This window comes from Myxocyprinus asiaticus, chromosome 30 (genome assembly GCF_019703515.2).
Source record: "Myxocyprinus asiaticus isolate MX2 ecotype Aquarium Trade chromosome 30, UBuf_Myxa_2, whole genome shotgun sequence".
Lineage (NCBI taxonomy): Eukaryota > Metazoa > Chordata > Actinopteri > Cypriniformes > Catostomidae > Myxocyprinus > Myxocyprinus asiaticus.
This window is the reverse complement of record NC_059373.1, coordinates 13,630,238-13,656,390: the sequence shown is the minus strand read 5'-3', so window position 1 is coordinate 13,656,390 and position 26,153 is coordinate 13,630,238. Positions and strand designations below refer to the sequence as shown.

The following is a 26,153-nucleotide window of genomic DNA, read 5'->3' as shown; positions in this document are numbered from 1 at the left end:
TTAAAACCACCTGCCTAATATTGTGTAGGTCCCCCTCGTGTCGCCAAAACAGCGCCAAGCCACATCTCAAAATAGCATTCTGAGATGATATTCTTCTCAACGCAATTGTACAAAGCGATTATCTGTGTTACCATAGACTTTATCAGTTTGAACCAGTCTGGCCATTCTCTGTTGACCTCTCTCATCAACAAGGCGTTTCCATCCACAGAACTGCCGCTCACTGGATGTTTTTTGTTTTTGACACCATTCTGAGTAAATTCTAGAGACTGTTGTGTGTGAAAATCCCAGGAGATCAGCAGTTACAGAAATACTCAAACCAGCCCGTCTGGCACAATAATCATCCATGCGATTATCTAATCAGCCAGTCGTGTGGCAGCAGTGCATAAAATCATGCAGATACAGGTCAGGAGCTTTAGTTAATGCTCACATCAACCATCAGAATGGGGAAAAAATGTGATCTGAGTGATTTGGACCGTGGCATGATTGTTGGTGGCAGACGGGCTGGTTTGAGTATTTCTGTAACTGCTGATCTCCTGGGATTTTCACACACAACAGTCTCTAGATTTTATTCAGAATGGTGCCAAAAACAAAAAACATCCAGTGAGCGGCAGTTCTGCGGATGGAAAAGCCTTGTTGATGAGAGAGGTCAACAGAGGATATATATATATATATATATATATATATATATATATATATATATATATATATATATATATATATATGCTGCATATATTTAATCAATCAATTATTAAAATATTAATCTTGCAATTCTATGGAAACACTTTACAATAAAGTTTTTTTTTTTTTGTTTTTGTTATTTTTGGTTAACATTAGTTAACTACATGAACTAACAATGAACAGTAGTATTTTTTTTAATATAATTTACCATTAGCCAAGATTCACAAATGCTGTAAAAAAAGAAAAATCATTGTTTGTTCATGGTAACTAATACATTTATTAATGTTGACAAATTCAGCCTTACTATAAACTGTTATCAGTTACATGGATTTGTTGCCATTTTGTCAATCCGATTCACCAAATCACAATCAGACTGGACTTGTTGCAATTGCAAATGAAAATGGGATAGAAATTGTTTATGTTTTGTCATACATACCCACTTTGTAAATTCAGCCTATTATCTGACTTTAAAGCTTTGTTATGAAGGTGAAATGTCCGGTATGGCTCGTAGTACCTCAGGAATGCTAAAGCCATGCACAGGAGCAAAGCAAAAGTGTGAGAGGAGCAGTGAAAGTGAAGGAGTAAGAACAGGAGCGGTGGAGTTCAGGAATACTGATCAAGTGTTTTATTCCAAACAAACTGACTTTATTCTCATTTGTTATCTCCAAAAATGTACAAAAACAAAAATTTCAGTACATCAGTATAATTAGGAATCAATTAATTTCAAAACACATGAGCTTTTAAACTGTAAGGTACTGCATATAAATATCAATCCAAGCAGTATTTGAATATACTGCATATTCAGACAAATTCACAGAATAAGTCAACAAACATCTACAAATCTCAGAGAGATTTTTTTTTTTTTTTTTTTACCACTGTCTAATTAATTATGTTAGTTACCATTAAACTTTTTTATTCTTTTCTTTTTTATTTATTTTTTTACAAAAGAACACCAATGCATGCTGACTTGGAGTAAGGCAGGACAGAGAGGAGTTTAGAAGGTGAAGGTGCTAGGCATTGAAGGTACAATATCAAAGGTTGTAAACCTAGGGCTAAACCTTTGGGTTTGGGTGAAGTGTTTCATAGCTTAGCGTGACTTATCGGAACATAGCAAAAAAAAAAAAAAAAAAGCATAACCAACACATGATGCAGCGTGACATCAACTGTGACAGCAAGCAAAGACAAGGTGAAAGTGGCAACGCCAATGTGCTGGTAAGGTACTCTTAAGAGTAGCAGAGCACCATCATGGGTTAGCATGCTAGTTCAGTTCTTTGGTTGTGTGGCTGAGTTCGGAATGGCATACTACCCATACTACTCTTACTACTTCTGCCATATGAGTCTATGGCAGAAATAGTATGAGCAGTAAGGTAGCATACAGTTCCGAACTCAGCCACTGTTTTGAAGTCACAGTTGCGCCATCTTGAGGTGGGTGCAAGGTAGAGTGTCATGTTCGATGTGAGAGTTTTGGGCCCCTCAGTGAACTAGTCTGACAAATGTATGCTGCTGACTTTTACACCAATAAAGACCCAATGAAATCTAAATTTGAAAATTGTAGCTTTTAGTACAAGTCCATTAGCTTTGAAACTATCTATATTCTAGTGTTCTCCTAAATGTTGGTAAAATGAACTTTTACCAGATATACACATTTAAAATTTACAGTCTTTCACTTCTGGGAAAACAGACCAAAAATATGGAGCACAAAAGTTGGGTTCCAGAAGTAAAAATCCCATTCCTAATCCCATTCATTTTCTCTATAGGCAAACAGATTTTTAATAATAACTTACAAAACTTTAATTATATGCCTAGGGTGAGCTCCAAGGTCATAGGCACTAGAGGTCGACAGATATATCGGATTTACCGATTAATCAGGGCTGATAGTTTTGTTTTTCAACTATCGGCTATCAGAAAAAATCAGCTCCGATAGTTTACGATAGTTATTTTTGGTTTAATTTCTATGTGGCCAGCGCTGGAGGATTCTACAGTCTGAACTTCTTGGTTCTAAAGTATAATGGTGCCCTCTAGAGTTTAAATAAAAACAATCACTTGCTCCGCTTGGAGTTACTTGTGCAACGTGACTAGGCTATGCAGCGAGACGGACTCTTCAGAAGCGGATTTAAAACATCGACAAAGAAAAGCCAATGCATGTCTAGAGTACAAGATATTATTGCCTATAGTCATGGTACAATAAATCAGTCATTTAAGTCAACAAAAGGTGGTTTGATAATTCATTTGGTTATAAGTAGCTAATTGCTGCACTGGAGAACTGCATTACCGACAAGGTGGAGATGATGCTAACATGCTGTTTGAATGGTTAGAACAATGTTCCAAAGTCAAGAGTATAAACTGCTTACTTTCCAGGGTACAGCGGCGTCAGGTATAAACATGAGCGCTCCAAAGAGATTTTGTGCTAAGTAGATTAATACATTAATCGTCAGTAGTAAAATCAATTTAATGTTAATGGCAACCTTATTTGGAAACCTTATGAGTCCAAATGACTCAGATTTAAAATATTTAGCTTCTCAGGGGCCCCTCTGAGTTTTTGCTTTTGCTCTCTTTGTTCTCTTGCTTCAGAAGATCAAGCGCAAGAACAGTGCCTTACGTGAATGCGCACAGGAACAGTTTTCCGTTTCATAGTTTTCTGACTATAAGGTTTTCCAAATTTTTCTCCACTTCTGTCCAAACTTCCTTTGTTATGGCGTAGTTATGTTCAAAAGAAATGGAGCATGGTCAAATATTTAAATCTGAAATATACATTTGATGTTCATGAGTGGGCACATTGATATATAATATATACGACGTGTTCATGTGAGGGATATATAATATATACATCTCCATTCTAAACTTACAATTAAAAAGACAAGACTTGAGTTTTATTAATTTCAGATTGGGAGAAATGTATTGAAGTATTGCCGATACTTACTAAAGCACTACTTTACATTGAGTGGAAAGTTTTCATTCATATTAAAGATTTAAAAAACTATCCGCCAATTAATTGACTATCGGCCTGTTTCCCCACATTAGTTATCGGAATCTGCAAAACCCACTATCTGTCAACCTCTAGTAGGTACATATATTTCGAAATATTTTGAAATAAACCTAAATATATTGTTTCTAAAATTGTAATCAAACAATTTAAATCAATAGTTTTACATTTTTCCATTGCTTTTAATTAAGCTTTTAATTTGCAATGCTTCATGGGATTGTAGTTCATGCCCTCTTGAAAGACGGTAAGTGCCTATCTTGTACCTTTGTATTTGTCCGATTTTCAAATATTTCACTACTTCAAATCAAAGACTGTAATGTTATGATTCACATCAGAGCTGGTTGGTTTTGGACTATTTAAGGATTTTATGAAATCCATATGGAAACAAAATGAATGGGAAAGGTGCTTTCTAAAAGTGGGTGGTCACAGTTTTTTGTCCAATCAAATGCTCTCCCCTGCAAGCAACAAGCTAGCTGCAAATCATGGTTCATGATTGTGATGAAACAAAAGCATATTGGCTATTTGGCTTCGATATGTCTCGCCCAAACTTCCGGGTCAATAGGAAATGCATCAAAAAAGGACAGAAAACTGCACTCATCAAGTGATTTCATGGGGTCTTTAATGTATGACCATTATGGAATTTTAATAATTACAGGGGCTCGTCAGATGTGTGCCTTCTGACAGTCACAGCGCCAGCCTGTGGCAAAAGGGCGGTATTACATATTATTCATGTTGTTCTGCAGTGAGTTTACCTCCTCTGCATTGTTTTCACTGGCAGCCTTGTTGTTTTCAAGTTTTGGTGTGAGTGAGTTCTGGATGTTCGGAGACTCGTCCTCTTTAGGGGGAGATTTGACTGGCTCCTCCTTGGTAGTGTCATCCTGTGGGTCAACAGACATACACAATCTGAAATTACTATGAGCAAACAACAATGCCACAAACCTTTTACCTTCACTCCAACTGTCTCACAGCTGGTATTAACACTTTCTAATGTGTCTCCAGTGAGTGACCACTTCGTGACTACGTACAAACTTTCGTGACTATGTACATATAGTGTTGTATGGGATATAGCAGTGAGACAGATTGTCAAAACATTTCTTTTAAAGGGTTAGAATGGCACGAGGGTGAGTAAATAACAAAATTTCATTTTTGGGGGGGTGAACTATTCTTTTAAAGCTGTCTAGCAGGTCTAAAACCCTTGTTTTGGCACATTAATTATGCCTTATATGAGTTGGTGGATCTTTGGTGTTGTCCATAAGCATTTAATACACTACAAATGTGAAGGCAGTTCAAGAGATTGTATCAAAATGTGTTTACAATATGCACTGCATTAGACTTTTAACCTCAGAAAACACAAATGTTCTAAATCAAAAGCACAGGGTCTGATGTTTCTTAAGTTCAAGGTTCAACAGGTACAACATTCAGAGCTGCAGGATAACATGACTCTGGGTGGTTAAGACAGCGGTTTGGTCCTTCTTTAAAGATCAAAGGTAACAGGTTCAACAGGAGCAATGGCTAGGAGTCTATGAAACATTTAGTCCAGGTAATCTACCCTGAAAAGTGACCTCAACATGGCAGCAAAGAGAACGCACAGAATATGATGCAACTCGTGATGCAATGTTAATCTTAACATCTTTGTATGCTGTAAAGAGCCTAGTTTGTGTGGCCTACTACATTGATTCCAACTGGTCGTGTTTTTGCATGTGAACGTGATTAATTAACTAATTAATGCTGTACCACTAAATACTTCTAAACCCATTATACAAGTAGCATCATAAATTGACTCAGTAATGAGTAGGGTATAATGGGGCTAAAGGCACCCCTTAAGGAAATTTCACAAAATGTATCAAGGTCAAAAAACATTATTTATTTTTATTGAATATTGATGGAACAACATAATTTGTGTGAAAATAAATAATCATGCAAGGTTGTTTTGATTAAAATTCAGTTTTAAAAAAATAAAAAAAAGGTGGTGAGGGAGCCTTTTACCCCACACTTGGGGTAAAAGCCTCTAGGGGGTTTACAGTGATATTGTGTAGATACTGGGCAATAGTTATAGTGCAAAATCTGTCAACTAATCCAAATCATTTTGAGACACGAAGATGCTTTTTTGAGTGACAAATTAAGATGATGCTTACTCAAAATAACTACTTCAGAAAGGTCAACCATTTCCTGTTAATTTCAAACAAATTTTCATTTTATTACATATCAGATATTCTATAAACAAACTAATCTCTGTTATGATTGGATGAGTCAATGTAAGCCCACTTTGAAAAATTTTCATAACAAATCTATTCGCCCCACTTAAAAAAAACAAAAAACAATCTGTTTAATAGGGGCCTTCAGCCCCTGCAACAGGGAGGCTTTTTACCACAAATACTATACTTTCACTTTTTGGACAGTTATTGAAAATTTTTTGATATATTGACCTTAAACAAAACTGAAAATGATAAATGAGTAGTTTGTCTCAAAAGAAATGTGCTAATTTCAGGGATACATAAATTTGCAACATTTTAAAAAATATAACATTTTGATCAAATTGCCTCAAAATCAACCTCTACACATTTCACACAATGAACTCATGGATCAGGAAAATTTTGCAGTGCATAGTGATAAACAGGTGTTTAGGAAAGTGCTGTTGTAGTTTTTGTTGCTATTTAGTGTTTTGGGTGAAAATAAAATCAATGGAGCCTTTTACCCCTCCGAGCCTTTAAACCAGTGATACCCTACTAAAAGTAAGGAGGAAACTGACACTTACCCAAAAGTAATGGCAAAGTGACAGATAGCCACTAAGCTAATGGGCGAATGGAAGTACACAGAAGGGGTACGATCCATCACAACAACTATGAGTCCAATGGCAATTATGTGAATGGGACCAAAACTTCACCGAAATCGTTAGCCCTCTCAGTATGTCTTCAAGAGGCCCTCGAGGGGTCTCTCTGTGAAATATGTGGTCTCTGGGCACGCTGCCAGTGTGAATCCCACAAGCAATTTTTTCCATTCATTTCTATCGGTGTTTCATGGACACCCCTCAGAAAGCTCCAAATGACTCAGATTTGAAATCGACATATTTTCAGGGGCCTCTAAGACAGTGTGCAAAGTTTAAAGCCTGTCCGAACTTGTTTAGTGCTTAATTGGCTGACTTGTGAATGTAAAGTGACAGATATTTTTCTAAATATATTTATGATTTTTTTTTTTTTTTTTATGTATTATTTCCCAAACTCTCAGGGACAAAGGTTTTAATATATTGTTTATAAGGGACCTACAATGAAGCATTTGAAGCCCCCAGGTCTTAGCACCAAATTTAAGGTTATTTTCACCAGGTCACACAGGAAGTACCCACGTGCAATCTGTTTCAAGGCCACCAAATAGGTGGTCCGTAGAAAGTCATTTTTCATGCAAAATCAAAATTTTCAGGACTTGTGGGTTAGATGAATGTTTTTAATGGGATGCCCTGAGCACCGTGCATGTGGTTTAATCCCAAAATTAAATCCTAATAATGATAAATGATCTGATGAATGTACTGGTGCATTCGGGCCTCTCAGGCAGTGTCTCATAGGCTTCTATGGCAGACAGATAGATCTATGAAAAATAATAAAAAAATACTTTTTTGCATCCTAGGCTTTGTCCCCGTTAGTATGTCTTCAAGGGGCATCTGACATGTCAGCATGTGAAACTTGGGGTCACAAGGTCCTCTGTTTGTGATGCCAGGGCATATCCCAAGAGCAATTTTTTCCATTAGTTTCCATAGTTGTTTCATGGACACATTTCAGAAAGGTCCAAATGACTCAGATTTAAAATATTTAGCTTCTCAGGGGCCCCTAAGAGAGTATGCTAAGTCTAAAGCCTGTGCAACCTTGTTACGTGCTTCATTGGCTGACTTGTGAATGTAAAGTGACAGTTATTTTTCTAGAATATTTTTCTTGATTTAAAAAAAAAATAAGTATTCCCAAACTCTGAGGGGCACGGCTTTTTAATATGTTGTTTCTAAGGGCCCTACGTTGAAGCATTCGAAGCCCCCAGGTCTTAACACCAAATTTAAAGTTATTTTCACCAGGTCACACAGGAAGTGGCCATATGCAATCTATTTCAAGGCCGCCAAATAGGTGGTCCGTGGACAGTAATTTTTCATGCAAAATCAACATTTTCATGACTTGTGGGTTAGATTAACGTTTTCAATGGGAAGCCCTGAGTGCCGTGCATGTGGTTTAATCCCAAAACTCATCCTAATAATGATAAATGATCTGATGAATGTACTGGTGCATTCGGGCCTCTCAGGTAGTCTGTCTCATAGGCTTCTATAGCATAGAGAGATCTATCAAAAATAATAAAAAATACTTTTTTGCATCCTAGGCCTTGTCCCCATTAGTATGTCTTCAAGGGGCATCTGACGTGTCAGCATGTGAAATTTGGGGTCACAAGTTCCTCTGGTTGCGATGCCAGGGCGTATCCCAAGAGCAGTTTATTCCATTAGTTTCCAAAGGTGTTTCATGGACAGCCGCAGCCCATGCATTTTAAGTCTAGGCCTTCAGTGCAATTCATGCCATTAAGAAAACACAGTTTCACAATGAATAAGACACCGTATGCCTATCATACATTATGTGGCAGTCAACTAATAATACCAATTGACATTTTAAAAACACATCCACACACGAAAGCCAGAACCAAGGATGTCTAATACCAAGAAAAAGCTCTCTAATAATATTTGCGATTTAAATTTAGCTTGCAATGAATTTTGTTTCGTCAGGGTACACGGTTACTTTTCAAAACTTGAACCAACACTGAATGCTCAAGCAGCCTAATTTACACTTAGAAAACTTCTGATGTTGCTATAACAATGCAAAAAGCACTTACCAATTTACTTGAAGTGAAAATCAGCCCTCCTTTCCTGTTTAATTAATCAATCACACGATCATGCAGAACATCTCAGGTTTTTAAATCTATAAGGATCTCTTTCTCAACGGCAATAACAGCAGTGATGACAGCTGACTCATCAGCAAGATCTCACGCTCTTCGCTTTCAAATTACGTACATCACTTAAAGCATGACTGCATCACTCAAGGCCAGCTAGAAGGCTGGACTGGGACATATCCAAAAGACGACACCCACCAAGAACAATTAAATCAATCTGATTGGCTGATGAATCTGACAATCTGACTTTAGATGCCTATTCACTGCAGTGTTCAGGGATTCTGCAGCAATTCTGAAGGCCTGACGGGGTGGAGCTCAGACTCATGCGCTGCTTCGGCTAAGGAGCATGGCTTCAGGCATGTGATTTGTGAAAGAGTCATCACACTTTGCTTGTAAGCATCGAGGAATAAATTCTGACTGGATAAACGTTTTGTTGTTTGCTGTTCGTTTGTAGATGAATTAGGAGTGGAAAGTGATTGAAAATAAATAGGCAAAAAAAGTCAATGAGAATGAAAGGATGAAAAAATATCTATTTATTAGGCATGTTGCACCAGCAGAGAAGGCTTTACTGGCCCTGAGAAATCGCCACTGTTTGTGGACACCTCTCAGAAAGGTCCAAATGACTCAAAAAACTTCCAAAAGGAAGGTCCCATCTGCAGCTTTTTTTTTTTTTTAACAATTTTTTATTGATTCCATTCAACAAATTAAATAAACACAACAGAAAATGCGGAATCAAATTATATAAAATTAAACCCTTCCCCCCGAACATCCCCCCCACCCGACACTCACCCCAGTGGTCATAAATATTTAGAAACATTAAAAAAAACACAAAACACACACACACACACACACACAAAAACATAAAAAGTATACTTTCAAAAAACAATCAAATTGCACACACACATTTAAAATTATAGATCCCTCTCCACTACCCCTCCCCAAAAGCCTTCCAAAAAGGCCAAATATCTGCCCCATTTCCTATCAAATAACTCCAGATTGCCCAGCCTTCTATACAACCTTTCCTCAAAGGCTGCCACCCTCCCCATCTCCGAGCACCACTCATGAAATGAGGGTGCTCCAGCCGATTTCCAACCCCTTAAAATAAACTGTCTGGCAATCATGACGCTCGTTAGGACCCAACACTTTATGTGCCCATTCTCAACATCGATAACCACCTGTCTGGGGCAAAGTGAAAGCCGAGTGCCCAATACATCACATACAAGACTCTGAACTTTCAACCAGAACTCCTGGATCTTAACACACCCCCCAAAAGACATGGGTTATGTCTCCATCCTCTGATTGACAGGCAGGTGGGTGTGTCTTTAAGACCAAGCCTATACAATCTAAAGGGGGTCCAATAAAATTGATGTAAAATCTTAAATTGCATAAGGCGCACCCTTGCATCTCTAGATGCAGACCTGATGTTTTTTAGAATCCTAGCCCACTCTCCCTCCTCCAATACCAAGTTTAAATCTTTCTCCCATAATCTCTTGAGGAAAGTTGAAGTCTGCAGCTTATTTAATGGCCGCCAAATACATGGTTCATGGACAATCATTTTAATGCAAATTATACATTATTATGAGTTGTAAGTTGCATAAGTGGGTTCCATTGAGTATGTGGAGTGTTATACTGGATGTTTGATTGATAATATTACATGTAAATACCAAGAAAAGCCATAAACATGATTGTTGACAGACCACATATTTGCCGCCCTTCAAATAAGTTACATGTGGGCACTTCCTGTCTTTTTGCTTAGTCATGCAGGAATTGCCCACGTACAGCTTATTTCAAAGGCAGCAAATACATGGTTTGTGGACAGTCAGTTTTTAAGCATATTATACACATTTATGAGTTATAAATTGCATAGAAATGTTACATTTAGTATGTTGAGTCCTGAACAGGTGGTTTCATGAATATTATCACATTGAAATACTATTAAATGTCCTAGAACATGATTGTCTATAGACCACCCATTTGTCACCCATAAAATAGATTGTATCTGGGATGATCCCATGTGCAATATGTGATAAGGTCCATGATCAATTTATGAATTAACAATTATATTTAAGTGACTATATGACTCCCCCTGGACAGAAAACACCATTTAAAACCTCAAAAATTGACCGTCCACGAACAGACTATATTTATAAATGGTATAGATTGTACGTGGGATCTCTATAACTCCAGACTGGGACAACTTAGAAACTTCAAACCTGTACTCCTGTGCTCATCTCAGTCTCCTCTCTCTATGGTGTGAATAGACAGAGGAGGTTGAGACATGGCAATCCCACGTACAATTTATCCCATTCAAAATTTTAGGTGGTTCGTGGTCAGTCGAATTTTGAGGTTTTGAAGGGTGTGTGTTGTACAGTCACCTAAATATGATATTCAGTGAATTCCTGTATCCCACACATTAAAAAACAGATGTCCACCAAGTGACTATTTCAGGCAATGAAAATAAATTTCCCTTGGACAGTCCCAGTTACAATCTATCTACAGGGCTAAAATAGGTGTTTGGTGGACATCGTTTTTATAAGCTCCATGATCAAATTTATGACTCAAAATCACATTTAGGTGACTCTATGACTCCCTCTGAACAACATACACCTTTCGAAACCTCAAAATTAGACTGTCCACAAACCACATAAAATTTTGAATGTGATAAATTGTACGTGGGATCTGCATATCTCAGCTCTGGGCAGACTTACAAAGCTGAAACATATACTGTGGTGCTCATCTCAGTCTCCTCTCTCTATGGTGTGAATTTAGAGAGGATCAGAGAAAGTCTCAAATTTCATCTGAAAAAAACAAAAGGGGTACGGAGTACCCCCTCTGATTTTAATATCGTCAATACCGATACCAATACCAGTAATTCTATTAAATTGTTTTTTTTTATTTTTTTATTTCTTGGGATAAAATGGGTAATTTAAAATATTATTTTTAGTCATAATTCAAGTCATTTTATTTTTCACATTTGTGAGCCTAAACAGTAAATTATTAGACTTCTGTTTTGTTTACCCTTACAAAAACTAACCATGGTTTCACTACAGTAACTATAGTTTAACCATGGTATTTAGTTAAACCATAGTTACCACATAATTAACCATGGTTACTACTACAATATTACTGCAGTAAAACCATGGTTAACTATTTTTTAAATTACTTATTAACAACAATTACATACAATTATATATATATAAGAAAAGTCACCTTTAGATAAGTTGTTATTTTAGCGTGAATTCACTCCAGAAGCAGTGTAGTAGTGTCTGCAGAGGTGGGCATACTGTGAATTTATGAAAGACCCCCCATAAAAATTTTAAAAAAACACATGCACCCGATCTCTAAAATTCATTCACATTTATATACAGTACATATGTAAAAAGTGTAAGAAATTTATTTTTTCCATTAAAAAATGACTGTTGTAATTATATGCCCACATAAACTTACAAAATGTATATCAGGGTAAGTTTCTTGCTGGCATGGTGTAGAGTACACTACTAAGAACAATTGTATGGTTACTTGATATTAAATATGTATTTAAATTAATAGGTGTCATTAATGTTCCTTTTATTAGGCTACTATGAAAATTGTTAATACTTTGTTATTACTCTAACTAATAAACTAATTCATAATTCGTAATAAACTGTTAAGCATTGTATAACTAATATGAGTGTAATAATATTCACGTTAACACGTTATCTTGTATTACCATATATAGCCTACATAAGAATGAATGGTTATTTGTTTTATTTGTGTACTATTATGTGCTTTTCCTACTTAGAAATATAAATTTAAATGAATTGATATCATGAGAAAAAAGGCACCACCGACAGCAGTAAAAGGCAAAAAAAAAAAAAAAGAGCAGCAAAAACTAGCAGGTGTGCAGTAACATGCAGTAGTTTCACAAAGTTTAATTGCATAAGTTAAATGTAAATATTTATACATATATTTACGTTTAGCAGGGAAATAAATTTACAGTGCAAATTATGGTTACTCCAGGGATGCTTGTGTACCAGACACTGGAAATGTCCTGCCCCTTACTGAAACGGAAAATATTATTGATTAGCAAACATCCAATCACGTCTGAAATTAACATTCTGATTGGTGGATCAGCTTAGTCGGACTGTCTGTCTTGCCAGTGCCATCAGTTGCGCTCCCGCAGCTCCGTGTGCGTTTAGAGAGAATCTCTGTACACTTTAAAATGTATATACATAAACACAAGTCACTCAATGGTGCTGCAGCATCGCGTTAGCAGATTGAAAAAGTTCCGGGTCAAAAGCCTACTCGTTGTTCTGGAGGCCGTGTGTATCATCACTTATTTCAGGTGGGCATATGCAAAATCCTAAGAAAGATAGGTGGGCCTGCGTTTACCCTAGACTACACGACCAGAAGCTGTTTCTCTGATTTTCTATTATTACCTCAACAAGGCAGTGATCCCTCTTGTTTGAACGAGCCTTGTGACGGCGTAAGCACTTGTCTGCTTGTGTCTTTGAGCATGTATGTTAAGATGAGCAGAAGAAGAAATAGTACCCATCCTGCACAAGTATTTGCTAATATAGCCTAATCATTTTTATTTCACTTTGAAGCTTATGATTATTGTTCATGTTCATGGTAACCAAATAATAATATCTCTAGTTAAAATTTTTTTCTTTTTTAGACTCAATATTTTTGTGTGAGGATCGATATTTTTGATACAACATCAGAATCAGAAGTATCAATACTTTAGGATCAATCCGCCCATCCCTACTTCCTGGCTGATGTCTTGAGATATTGCTTCAATATATCCACATAATTTTCCTTCCTCATGATACCATCTAATTTGTGAAGTGCACCAGTCCCTCTTGCAGCAAAGCACCCCCACAACATGATGCTGCCACCCCCATGCTTCACTTTTGGATGGTGTTCTACGGCTTGCAAGCCTCACCCTTTTTCCTCCAAACATAATGATGGACATTATGGTCAAACAGTTCAATTTTTGTTTCATCAGACCAGAGGACATTTCTCCAAAAAGTAAGATCTTTTTCCCCATGTGCACTTGCAAACTGTAGTCTGGCTTTTTTATGGTGGTTTTGAAGCAGTGACTTCTTCCTTGCTGAGCAGCCTTTCAGATTATGTCGATATAGGACACATTTTACTGTGGATATAGATAATTTTCTACCTGTTTCCTCCAGCATCTTCACAAGGTCCTTTGCTGTTGTTCTGGGATTGATTTGCACTTTTCATCTCTAGGAGACAGAATACATCTCCTTCCTGAGCGGTATGATGGCTGCGTTGTTTATACTTGCGTAATATTGTTTGTACAGATGAACGTGGTACCTTCAGGCATTTGGAAATTGCTCCCAAGAATGAACCAGACTTCTGGAGGTCCACAATTTTTTTCTGAGGTCTTGGCTAATTTCTTTTGATTTTCCCATGATGTCAAGCAAAGAGGCATTGAGTTTGAAGGTAGGCCTTCAAATACATCCACAGGTACACCTCCAATTCAGTACACCTCCTATCAGAAGCTAATTGGCTAATTGGCTTAAGGCTTGACATCATTTTCTGGAATTTTCCAAGCTGCTTAAAGGCACATTTAACTTAATGTATGTAAACTTCTGACCCACTGGAATTGTGATATAGTCAATTAAAAGTGAAACAATCTACCTGTAAACAATTGTTGGAAAAATTACTCATGTCATGCACAAAGTACAGTGGCATGCAAAGTTTGGGCACCCCTGACCAAAATTTCTGTTGCTGTGAATAGTTAAGTGAGTACAAGATGAATTTATCTCCAAAAGGCATAAAGTTAAAGATGAAACATTCTTTTCACCATTTTAAGCAAGATAAGTGTATTATTTTTGTTTTGCACAATTTTAGAGTGATAAAAAAGGAAAGGAGCACCATGCAAAAGTTTGGGCACCCGAAGAGATTTTAGCTCTCACATAACTTTTACCAAGGTCTCAGAACTTAATTAGCTTGTTAGGGCTATGGCTTGTTCACAATCATTGTTTGGAAAGGCCAGGTGATGCAAATTTCAAAGCTTTACAAATACTCTGACTTCTCCAACCTTGTCCCAACAATCAGCAGCCATGGGCTCCTCTAAGCAGCTGCCTAGCACTCTGAAAATTAAAATAATTGATGCCCACAAAGCAGGAGAATGCTATAAGAAGATAGCAAAGCATTTTCAGGTAGCCGTTTCCTCAATTCTTAATGTAATTAAGAAATGGTAGTTAACAGGAACAGTGGAGGTCAAGTTGAGGTCTGGAAGACCAAGAAAACTTTCAGAGAGAACTACTCATAGGATTGCTAGAAAGGCAAATCAAAACCCCTATTTTGACTGCAATAGACCTTAAGGAAGATTTAGTAGACTCTGGAGTAGTGGTGCACTGTTCTACTGTGCAGTGACACCTGCACAAATATGACCTTCATGGATGTGTCATGAGAAGAAAACCTTTCCTGCGTCCTCGCCACAAAATTCAGCATCAAAAGTTTGCAAATTAACATCTAAACAAGCCTGATGCATTCTGGAAACAAGTCCTGTGGCCACAATGAGCAAAGGTATGCTTGGAGAAAAAAGGGTGCAGAATTTCATGAAAAGAACACCTCTCCAACTGATCGATTATGCTTTGGGCTTTTATTGCAGCTAGCGGCATGGGGAACATTTCACTGGTAGAAGGAAGAATTGATTAAATTAAATACCAGCAAATTCTGGAAGCAAACATCACACCATCTGTAAAAAAGTTGATGATGAAAAGAGGATGGCTTCTACTACAGTATAACAATCCTAACCACTTCTCAAAATCCACAATGGTCGACCTCAAGAGGCGCAAGCTGAAGGTTTTGCCATGGCCCTCACAGTCTCCCGATCTAAACATCGAAAATCTGTGGATAGACCTCAAAAGAGCAGTGCATGCAAGATGGCCAAAGAATCACAGAACTAGAAGCCTTTTGCAAGGAAGAATGGGCAAAAATCCCCCAAAGAAGAATTGAAAGACTCTTAGCTGGCCACGAAAAGCAGTTACAAGCTGTGATACTTGCCAAAGGGGGTGTTAATAAATACTGACCATGCAGGGTGCCCAAACTTTTGCTTCGGGCCCTTATCTTTTTTTTTTTTTTTTTACTGTAAAAGATGGGAATAAAAAAGTAAAATTGCTTAAAATATTAAAGAAATGTGTCATCTTTAACTTTATGCCTTTTGGAAATCAGGCCATCTTTTGCTCGCAGCAAAAGAAACAGAAATTTTGATCAGGGGTGCCCAAAATTTTGCATGCCACTGTAGGTGTCCTAAACGACTTGCCAAAACTACAGTTTGCTAATATTAAATCTGTGGAGTGGTTAAAAAAAGAGTTTTAATGACTTCAACCTAAGTTTATGTAAACTTCTGACTTCAACTGTATATAAAATAAGCCAGTTATCGCAGTGCATCATTCAGTCTGAAGTACCTCATGTGGCCTATCTCACATGTGAGTCAAGGTAAACAGTTTGAAGGGAAAATGCAAGGAATGACAGAATCACTTTATGTATCTCTAATTCTCCAACATGATCACATGGGAAATCGTTGTGTTGCTTCAGAAAGTTCATGTACCCTGAAATCATCCCGATTCAGCCAAATTACTGACAAGCGCCATCACCCATCAGACTTTTTGCATCAATTCCAGCGTAAACACATTTACTATTAGCAACCTCTGAGACATGGGTGCTGGTCCTGTGAAAACCAGGAAGTAATCATGTTCACATAAACAATGGTTAGCGTGATTTGGAGGTTGCATTTTCACTCAAAAATTACATTTGTACCCATCTGAGGGTTGAGTATATGGTTGGATTAAAAAAAAAATTGCAGTCCTGTTTTGTATTACATCATTTACCACTAAAAATACTACTTGCTATTGGCACCACTCTGTGGACATTTCAGACATGCCTAAACATTCAAAAACACTTCCAGCTTTGGCCACAAGGGGGTGGGCCGTGATTGGAATTTTGGTAAGTACAGAACAATTTCAGCAGCAAAACTTTTAACCTACTTTTGACGAATTCACTGTAACACTTTACAGTTAGGTTCTATTTGTTAACATTAGTTAACAACATAAGTAACCATGATCTAACAATGAAAAATACTTTTAAAGTGTTTATTAATCTTGGTTAATGTTAATTTCACCATATACTAATACATTTTTTAAATCAAAAGTTGTGTAGGTTAACATTAGTTAATGCACTATCAACTAACATGAACTAATAATGAACAGTTGTATTTTTATTTACTAACATAAACAAAGATGAATAAATGCTGTAAAAAAATATATTGTTCATTGTTAGTTCATGACACCTAATGCATTTACTAATGTTAACGAATGGAACCTTATTGCAAATTGTTATCGAATTCACTGTGTGGTCAGTCTGAATTCTTTCCATATTTATGAAGATGAGGGACATAGAAAAAGAGATCTCCCACGCATGCCAAGAAATCAAGAGAAGAATAAGACAGAAAGAACATATACCACCTGTGTCGAGAGACAGAAAGCGAGAGACAGAGAGAGATAGAGCGCTTTATACCACCAGTCCTACTCGTGCACAGTGGCGAAGAGAGGGGAAGAGAGGAGAGGAAAGTTACCTGACAGATAATGTTATCATAGTAAGCCAAAGCGCGGTCATGGGTGAGATTAGTCGAGGTGTCATACAGTTTCCTTACATTTGCCTGAGATCCCTCTGCGACAGTGGATAGTGAGAAGTTATCGATGTGTTGCTCCGACTGTGGCCGGTACTTACTGTAGAGATACAGAGAGAGGAAAATGTATAAACGGAAGTTACATTTTTGGGAATATTACTATTAAAACATTCTTTAAAGCAATGTTCCAAGTTCGGTACAAGTAAAGGTCTATTGACAACCTCTGAGGCATGCTGTTGATTACCACATTTTATAAAAACCAACTTGGTCTCATGAGAAGTCATAACAATAGTACTAGATGGCGCAATTGTAAGAAATTACTCGAGCTGGCTTGTACACATCTGTATGACTTATAGTCCCATTGAGAAAATTAAGTTTAACCCCTGACCCAAACATAAACCTAACCATAATGTCCAACCCAAACCCTAACCATGATTGAACCATAAAAACATTTGGGTTTGGAACGAGATGAGGGAAGTGAATAACAGGTTATTGACATACATCATTTATTTATATTGCATAAATAAATATGGAAAGAGTAACCAAATTTGTTTACAGATGTTTCCTTAAAGGAATGTACAGAGTTCAATACAAGTTAAGTTCAATCGACAGCATTTGTGGCATAATGTTGATTACCACAAAAATACATTTTGACTCATCCCTCCTTTTCTTTAAAAAAGCAAATAATTAGTTTACGAGTGAGGCACTTACAATGGAAGTGAATGTGGCCAATTTTTTTAAACACAGAAATGTGAAGCTTAGAATTTTATAAAAGCACTTATATTAATTCTTCTGTTAAAACTTGTGTATTATTTAAATTGTCATTTTTACAGTCGTTTTGTTGACATTACATCGTCATGGTAATAAAGTTGTAAAAAAAACTTTACACAGAAAAGGTTAGTAAGCAATTTGATCACACTAAAACGTTTACACACATATCCTTTATGTCTTGTGGTTATACTTTTGAAAGAGTGAGTATTTTAACATTAAAAAATATTTTTAAAAAAATAATCCATTGTAAGTGCCTCAATAGAACCAAGTTTTTTGCTTTTCTTAAAGAAAAGGACGGACGAGTCGAAATTAATTTTAGTGGTAATCAACATTATGCCACAAATGCTGTCGATTGAGCTTAACTTGTATTGAACCCGGAACATTCCTTTAAAATAATTGTTGGAAAGTAGGCTTGCTAAAATGTAATGCCTGTTTTGTATCGATTTGAAATTCTGTTTGTTGATTGTTTGGTCTCTTTGGGAATAAAAGTTATAACTTTTTGTATAATTATGAGTTGTCATGAGACCATGTTGGTAAAAAGAAAAACCATACTAATAGAGACTTAATAGAGACTACTTTTTAAATACCCTTGTGCAGAAATGTATTTCTTAATTCCTCAGTACAAAATGTGAGTTATTTGATGTTTAAGTTGTCTGTTGATAAATAAAACATCTATTAGCAAGTGATTTCATCACATTACACTCATATAACATATAAAATGTTTTAAGTTATGTGACTATACCTACAGTATATTAATCCCAGTGTAATGCCTTGGCACATAGACTCCAAGACTTAAAACTTTGTTTAATGGGTGAAACATTGAAGATAGGTGGCTCTCGCCTGATGACCCCGCAACTGGGCTGAAGGCACTGGTGGAGGTGCGGCAGGCAATAATGCCTGGCAGGTTATTACAGCTACCTGTGCATCTGTTTATTTTTTTTCTGGGAAACCAGTGACTACTGTGAATAGGGCAGTTGGAGTCCAGGGAAGACTGGAGGACAGTGTAGGGAAATTTAGTAGTATAAATGGTATGGATTAAAGTGTACCTTCACCATAATATGAAAGGAATATTATAATGGAATTAGCCGAGTTCAACCACCATTATAAGAAGGAAAAATGACAAATAATTAGATTATTTTTAATCTACTTTATTGCTAATCTAAAACTTCAAACTAACTAACACATATAGTCAAAAATAAACAAAAGGTTGGTGAGTGAGCTGTAACAGAAGGTGAATTAAATGATCTGTACAGAGAAAATGAACTTTATGGAGTCTATAGACAATGCCTTGAGAACCATTCGATACTTCTTTTAGTATACCTCGATTTGCAATCGGATTACCCTAGGTATTTAACTAAAACACCAGCACTTTCAGCAAAAGTCTGGAGATGTACTTGCATGTTGTCGTGTTTCCTTGAGTTGCTTTAGTTCTTTGGCTCTTTGTAGAAAGTTCTGGTTGTTCCGTCAATGTTTTGGACCTCTGTTAAGATCATGGACAGTTTGTTGCTGGAATGGAGAGGCGGCTTTAAAGCGAGGCCTTCCACATGGAAGACTCATCACTCCCGTCACGTGCGTGATTCATAGAGCAGTGAGGGAGAAAATATTCCTCGGAACTTTGCGTTCCGAGCTTTCCTGGACTCTACATTGTACAGAACTTGAGGGGTGCTGGAGAAGACTAAAAGCCACGAGGGAAAGAGAGGAAGCAGGAGGATGAAGAGAGGTGAGGGAGAGAGAGCTGAAGAGGAAGAGGGGAAGAGAGTATTTGTCCGAGGCGGGGAGACTTTGTACTGTTGAAGTTGACCGCACCCCAAAGGTATCTTGAGCCAATCAGAAGTGTCTTTTGCTAGGTCACACGGTCATTTGTCTGTCCCTCCTTCTGGAAGGAGTTAATGTTCCTTTGTCCTGTTTCCCGCTCGAAAAAGTACGTTTTATTCATACATTTGATATACTGTATCTCGGATACAACTGAATATATCAAAAATCTATTAAAATAAACATTCCTGAAATGCAGAAAGAATCTCAATGATAGTAAACATGATGTGCTTGTCATGAATGGTTACAATTCTAGTAAAATGACATGAATAAAACAAGATTAAAGATTATAATCATCAATTTGTCAGTGAGAAAAGTGATTACAGGTCATTACAACATCATTTTCAGAATTATCTAGCAAGGCTAGGTATTGTGTACACTTTGGTACAAAAAGGGAGATTCTGTGCATTTTATAGGGTTAAATCAGCACTGTGTACTGTGTACTGTGACTTGTGTGAAATGTTCATTGATTAAGATGAGATGTCCTACAAAGTGTTCAAAAGGATCCTTCCAAAGACAGTAAGACAGTTTTCAAACTCTCGTCTTGCACAGAGCTTTAGCATGTGACACAGAAAATGTCTAATTTTAAGTGTGTCAAATTGGTTAAATTGAAGGACAAAGGAGTGTCTTAGCTTTCCATAGTGGTTTCTATAGTGACGGTTCTTTATCTATCTCTTGGAATGTGTGTGCCAGTTGTGGGGGTTTCCTAAGAGTGTATTCGGACTGATCTGACCTTTGTTCATTAACAGTTTTATTGGCCAGATGCATGTCTTAGCTAGACCCCTTGATGCCAGCAGAGTCCCCCAATTTATAACTCTGAGGAATGTCTGGGGTGCCTGTTGGCCTGTGTGTGTCCTAGCCCCAACAACTTGGAGGTAAATATCCATGTAGATCCTGGATTTAAGTCGTTCAGTGTGGAAATTAATAATTCTTCTGCCCATAAGATGCCCATAAGATCCTATAACGGTCAGGAAAGACTGGCTGACAGCAGAAAAGTCTGCACAGGGGTGGGTAGGCTAGTTACCTTACCCACAGGTCCATACACAGGGGACACCCTTACCAACTACAAGCACAATTAAAGGAAAACAGCCCAGTGGTCCTGTGAGAGGCGGGATGGAAAATGGACCAATTAGGACAGACAATATGGATGCAACTGAAGCAGCCGTGGATAATGAGCAAAGGATCCTTAGAAGATGCAGTTGCGGGTGGATGAGTGTAACAACTTACAAAGGCCTGCGGATTCATCAAGGAAGGATGAAGTGTGGTGGGAGCAGCCAGACACAACCTTGCACTGCAGCAGCAGGTCAGACAAGAAGGATACAGAGCCTGGTTGAGCACCACAGCGCTACTGAATCCACTGTTGTGGAGGGGCACCAAGAAGACCAGTACAGCCAGCAAGACAGGTCAAGCCTGCAAGGTGAACCGCAAGAAGGGATGACCTTCAATCCACAGACAAGACAGGGAATAACAAGGGAGAAGGAGGCTAATCAAGTGGCTGAGATCTAATGATAAGGATGCATGGAGCAGACTAGATGAGGACCTGTGGTCCACCTTTGAGAATGTGCTTACTGGAAGGGTGGAGGCCAAGCTTAATATGTTTAGCGATATTGTGTATGAAGAATACATAGGTAGATTTGATGAAACAGTAGTAAGGAAGAGTGGTCCCAGGGTGATGGGTCAGAGAGAGAAGGAGATACTTCAGCTTGTGAAAGAGCAGAGGCAGCTTTGTAAGGCTTGGAGGAAGGCAGAGGAGCAGGAGAAGGAGGGCTTGAAGGTATTGTGGGATGGCATAAGGGCTAGATTAGTGGTCTTGAAGAGGGCAGAGAGAATCCGACAGCGGAGAAGAAAGAAGGAGCATGAAAGGGCGAAATTCATCAAGGACCCTTTTAAGATTGCCAGAAACCTGCTGGAAGAAAAGAGGAGTGGGAAGCTGGTGATGGCAAAAGAGGAACTTCAAGACCACATGGAACAGCAACTTGCTGAAACGTACAAAGACAACCCGCTTGGCTCCCCTGGATATATCCCATGGCCAGTAGAGCCAGTAGTGGAATTTAACATAGATCTGCCTAAGCTGAGTGAGGTGAGTCAGGTGTTAGAAAAAGCCAGGGCAACTTCAGGCCCAGGCCCCAGGAAACCATACAAGCAGCATAAGAAGTGCCCAGTGGTTCTTAAAATGTTGTGGAGACTGTTGAGGGTTGCCTGGAAGAAGCAGTGCATACCCGTGGAGTAGCAAAGGGCAGTGGCCATCTTCATACCCAAAGAGCAGGGATCCACCAACATTAGTCAGTTTAGGAGCATTGCTCTATTGAACGTGGAGGGAAAGCTTTTCTTTTCGGTGGTAGCAAGGTGGATGTCTGACTACCATCTGAAGAATGGGTACATAGACACAAGCTGCCAGAAGGCAGGTGTGTGGAACATGCATCAGTAATATGGGAGCAGATCCAGTCTGCCAAGAGAGATAAGAAAGACATCCACGTAGTCTGGCTGGACTTGGCAAATGCCTATGGATCAGTTTGGACCAGCTTGTTAGCTATGCACTGGAGTTTTTCAATGTACCAGAGTGCATTAGGTGCTTGGTAGACAGCTACTATGGGGACCTGAAGATATGTCATGCAACACAGGACTACACAACACGATGGCAGCAACTGGAAAAAAGAATAGCGATGGGATGTTCAATCTCTCCCAATCTGTTCACAGCTGCATTCAAGATCATCCTAATTGGTGCAAGACAAATGGTCCGAGGAATCCGTGCACAATCTGGGGTGAGATTGACAGCTCTGCACCCTCCAGACTGCTGCATGTACTAACTGTCTCTTGAAAAGGCTGGAAGAGCTATTTGCATGGGCTATAATGAAGATTAAGCCAACAAAATCACTTAGTTTTTCTATTAGAAATGGGGTGAGGGACAATCGGATTTTGTTTGAGGTGGAGGGTGAAAGAATCCCTGTTGTGGCAGAGGTGCCTATTCGAAGTTTAGGGAGAGAATACACAGCAGATCTTTCAGACAAACACATGGCAGAGTTGGTCCTGAAGCAACTAAAAGAGGGCCTGGATAAGATAGACAATTGTCATCTCCCAGGCAAATTCACGGTTTAGTGTTACTAATTTACACTTTACCATCACCTGATGTGGCCACAAAAAATTGTGAGATTTCTGCAGTGGCAAGGATGGACACCAAGGCCAACAGTTATATCAGGAAGTGGCTAGGCCTGCAATGTTGTCTCTCAGATGTGGCATTGTTTGGAAGAAATGCTTTAAAAACTGCCTCTTAAATCACTCACTCTGGGCTACAAGCAGGAAAAAAACAGGTTTTGTTTTGGAGCTACGGGAAACAACAGATCAGGCAGTGAGGGCAGGTCAATTCCATGTCCAAACAGGCAGAATTTGGAAGGCAGAGGAGGTCATAAACCAGGTGGTTTCAAGACTGAAGCATCAAGAGATTGTTGGAAGAACACAGACAGGAAGAACAGGCGTTGGATGGAGGGTGGCTCCCAATCTGTGGTCAGCAGCCTCCTGAAAACAGAGGAAAGCAATGGTAGTTACGGAAGTAACTAGGATAGAAGAGGAAGGGTATAAGTTTAGGGCAGTCAGCCAGCAGCAGCAAGGGCGCTGGACCATATGGGAGGGGACATCTGATTAAGTGTTAGGATGGGCTGATCTGTGGAAGGTACCCCAGGCTAGGCTAAGTTTTCTAATAAGATCCACCTACATTACCCTACTAAGCCCTGGGAACTTGTCTCTGTGGTATGGCAAAGAGGAGATTTGCCCCCTCTGTGACGCCCCAAGAGCAAACTTGCAGCACATACTGGTTGGGTGCAAGACTGCCCTGGCACAAGGATGGTACAGGTGGCGGCATGATCAGGTTCTGCGGAAGCTGGCAGAGATCCTCGAGGTGCACAGAGTAAAGGCAAACAAAGGCAACCATGCTCACCAGAGGCAGGTGCCGCACAAGGCACAGCACGGAGGAAAGCCAGATCAAACTTGGCGCCTGGAAGTGATTGTTCAATGATGGTCGACCTTGGCCAGCAGATAAAATTTCCTACTGAGGTTGCCATTACCTCCTTGAGGCCGGATGTTGTGTTGTGGTTGACTTCAGCTAGGAAAACAGTAATGATTGAGCTTACTGTTCCATGCGAAGAGAGTCTGGAGACAGCCTATGAGAGGAAGAAGCTAAAATACGCTGATCTGGCTGCAGAGTGCAGGGTAAATGGATGGAGGACTGCCACCTACCCTGTGGAGGATGGGTGTTGAGCATTTATGGGAACATCAATGCAGCACCTATTCAGAGACACTGGCATCGTAGGAGCAGCTTTTAAAAAGTTTTTGAAGGAATTGGCAGAGGAAGCTGAGAAAGGGAGTTTCCGGCTATGGTTTAGAAGGAAGGACAAAAAGTGGGGGGTTCAGAAGTAGGAAAATGAGGAATGGGGAACCTGGGTGATATGTGGTGTGAGCTTGTGCTGAGGAAGTATGCCATACGGAACCGGTGGCACTGAGTTACCAAGAGATATGGTGCCAGTGCCAGTAGGGCACTGAGTACGCATCTTGGTGCCAGTTGGCCAATGGGATGGCATGTATGGTAGTGTCAAGGTATTATGACATATAGAACCCTGGTTGCAAGTAATTTGTGAAGGAAGGATGTCTGGATGGGAAGACAAGGATGAGAAGCATTGGAGGGGATCCAGTGTCCAGCTGGGGGGGGTGGCAGGGAGACGTCCCTGACCACTGCCCCACCAACAGGAAATGTTCCGGACTTAATGGGGTGAACATTAAAGATAGGTGGCTCCCGGCTGATGAACCCGCAGCTGGGCTGAAGTCACTGGTGGAGGTGCGTCACGCAATAATGCCCGGCAGGTTATTACAGCTACCTGTGCATCTGTTTTCCATTGTAAGTGCATTTCTGTAAACACTATTTTTGCTTGTTTTTACAAACTGAGGGACAAGTTGTAATCGACAAGAGGTAATCGACAGCATGTCACAGACAGGTTCAATATACTGTAACTTAACTTGTATTGAACCCAGCACATTCCTTAAATGTTATTTTGGTTGAATATGTGTTCCAGTCCTGAACAGAAATAGACAGCAGCTTGGCAAGACATTATAATCAATGCATTGGATTAAACCGTCATCTCATTTCTGAAATACATGTGTGTATCACGCACACAGCTGTTACCTGCAACAGATGGTGCTGATGTAAACTATACCGAGTGCACGAGTTCAGAATATACACACTTGTCATGCATTTACTCTTGCATTTGCCACCTCTTTCTTCATTGTTGTCTTTTCTATCCCAGTTGGACAACACACTTTTCTTCACCACTGTGTTCCCTTTTCTCTCCTCACCTTCTTTTATCCTCCCTTCTCTTAAAGGGATTGCTCACCCAAAAATGAAAATTCAGTCATCATTTACTAAGACAGAAAGTCTTACGGGTTTGAAACAACTTGAGTGAGTAAATTACAAAATTTTCATTTTTGAGTGAACTATCTCTTAATTATCCTAACTCCTCTGGTCGCTCTTGGACTGGTGCTTAAATGCCTTTGGCTGCAAAGTATATAGGTCACCCTCTCACAGATTGGCCTACTTTCAGGAAAGAAGGGTGATATCATTGTATGGTGAAATCCCATGTTAACACTTTACATTTTATTGTACTGCATTGCATGCAATGAAATGTATTCAGCACAAGCAGTCAATATTTACACTGTCAAATCTGAAATTAGGACTGTAGACCATCAAATCTGAGATGTTGTCACTGATATTAGAGCAACAGTCCTACCTGCGCTTGCGAAGTCGTCTGTTTTCAGTCTTAAGCAGGTGCAGCCTCTTGGAGAAAAAGACGATAACCATAAAGAGGAGCAGCAACATGATTGTGGCTCCACCCACTGCTATACACATCACCTGGAAGTCGGAAATGACAGATTCACACCTGGAACCCTTGTTCCAGATATAATCCTGGACATTACACCTACACAGGGTTAAAGAGAGTAAGAGAGTGGTGTTGGAGAAGACAAATTATTTTATTTTATTTTATTTTACATGCAAGAATATGTTATACATTATACAAGTTATACATTCTTATATAACTTGGGACATTGCAGTCTCTATGCATATGCATTGCCTGATCAAGAGGTCTGCATCACTAGAACCTCAGTCACCATTCACTCTAATTACATCTTTTTTTTTTTCTCCATACAATGAAAGTGACTGAGGCTAACATTCTGCCTAACATCTTATTTTGTGTTCTTTGGAAGATAGAAAGTCATACAGTTTTGATCCTGTACGACACTGGTTTTATTTTTTGAGATGAACTAAATTGAGATGTTAAAGAGATCTCATCTACAAAAAAAGAAAGAGAAAAATTTGGA

General features: G+C 38.8%; 1 protein-coding gene across 1 annotated transcript in view; it reads right to left on the bottom strand.

Annotated features, from left to right (window-relative positions):
- The window catches only part of LOC127421589 (chondroitin sulfate proteoglycan 5-like), a 43,042-nt gene that overhangs the window by 3,151 nt on the left and 13,738 nt on the right, over positions 1-26,153 (bottom strand). The window contains exons 3-5 of the mRNA XM_051664726.1: positions 25,565-25,753; positions 17,235-17,310; positions 4,414-4,539 (exon numbers count right to left, since the gene is read on the bottom strand). Of these exons, the coding sequence (XP_051520686.1) occupies positions 4,414-4,539; positions 17,235-17,310; positions 25,565-25,753 (391 nt within the window). The remainder of the gene's footprint in view (positions 1-4,413; positions 4,540-17,234; positions 17,311-25,564; positions 25,754-26,153) is intronic.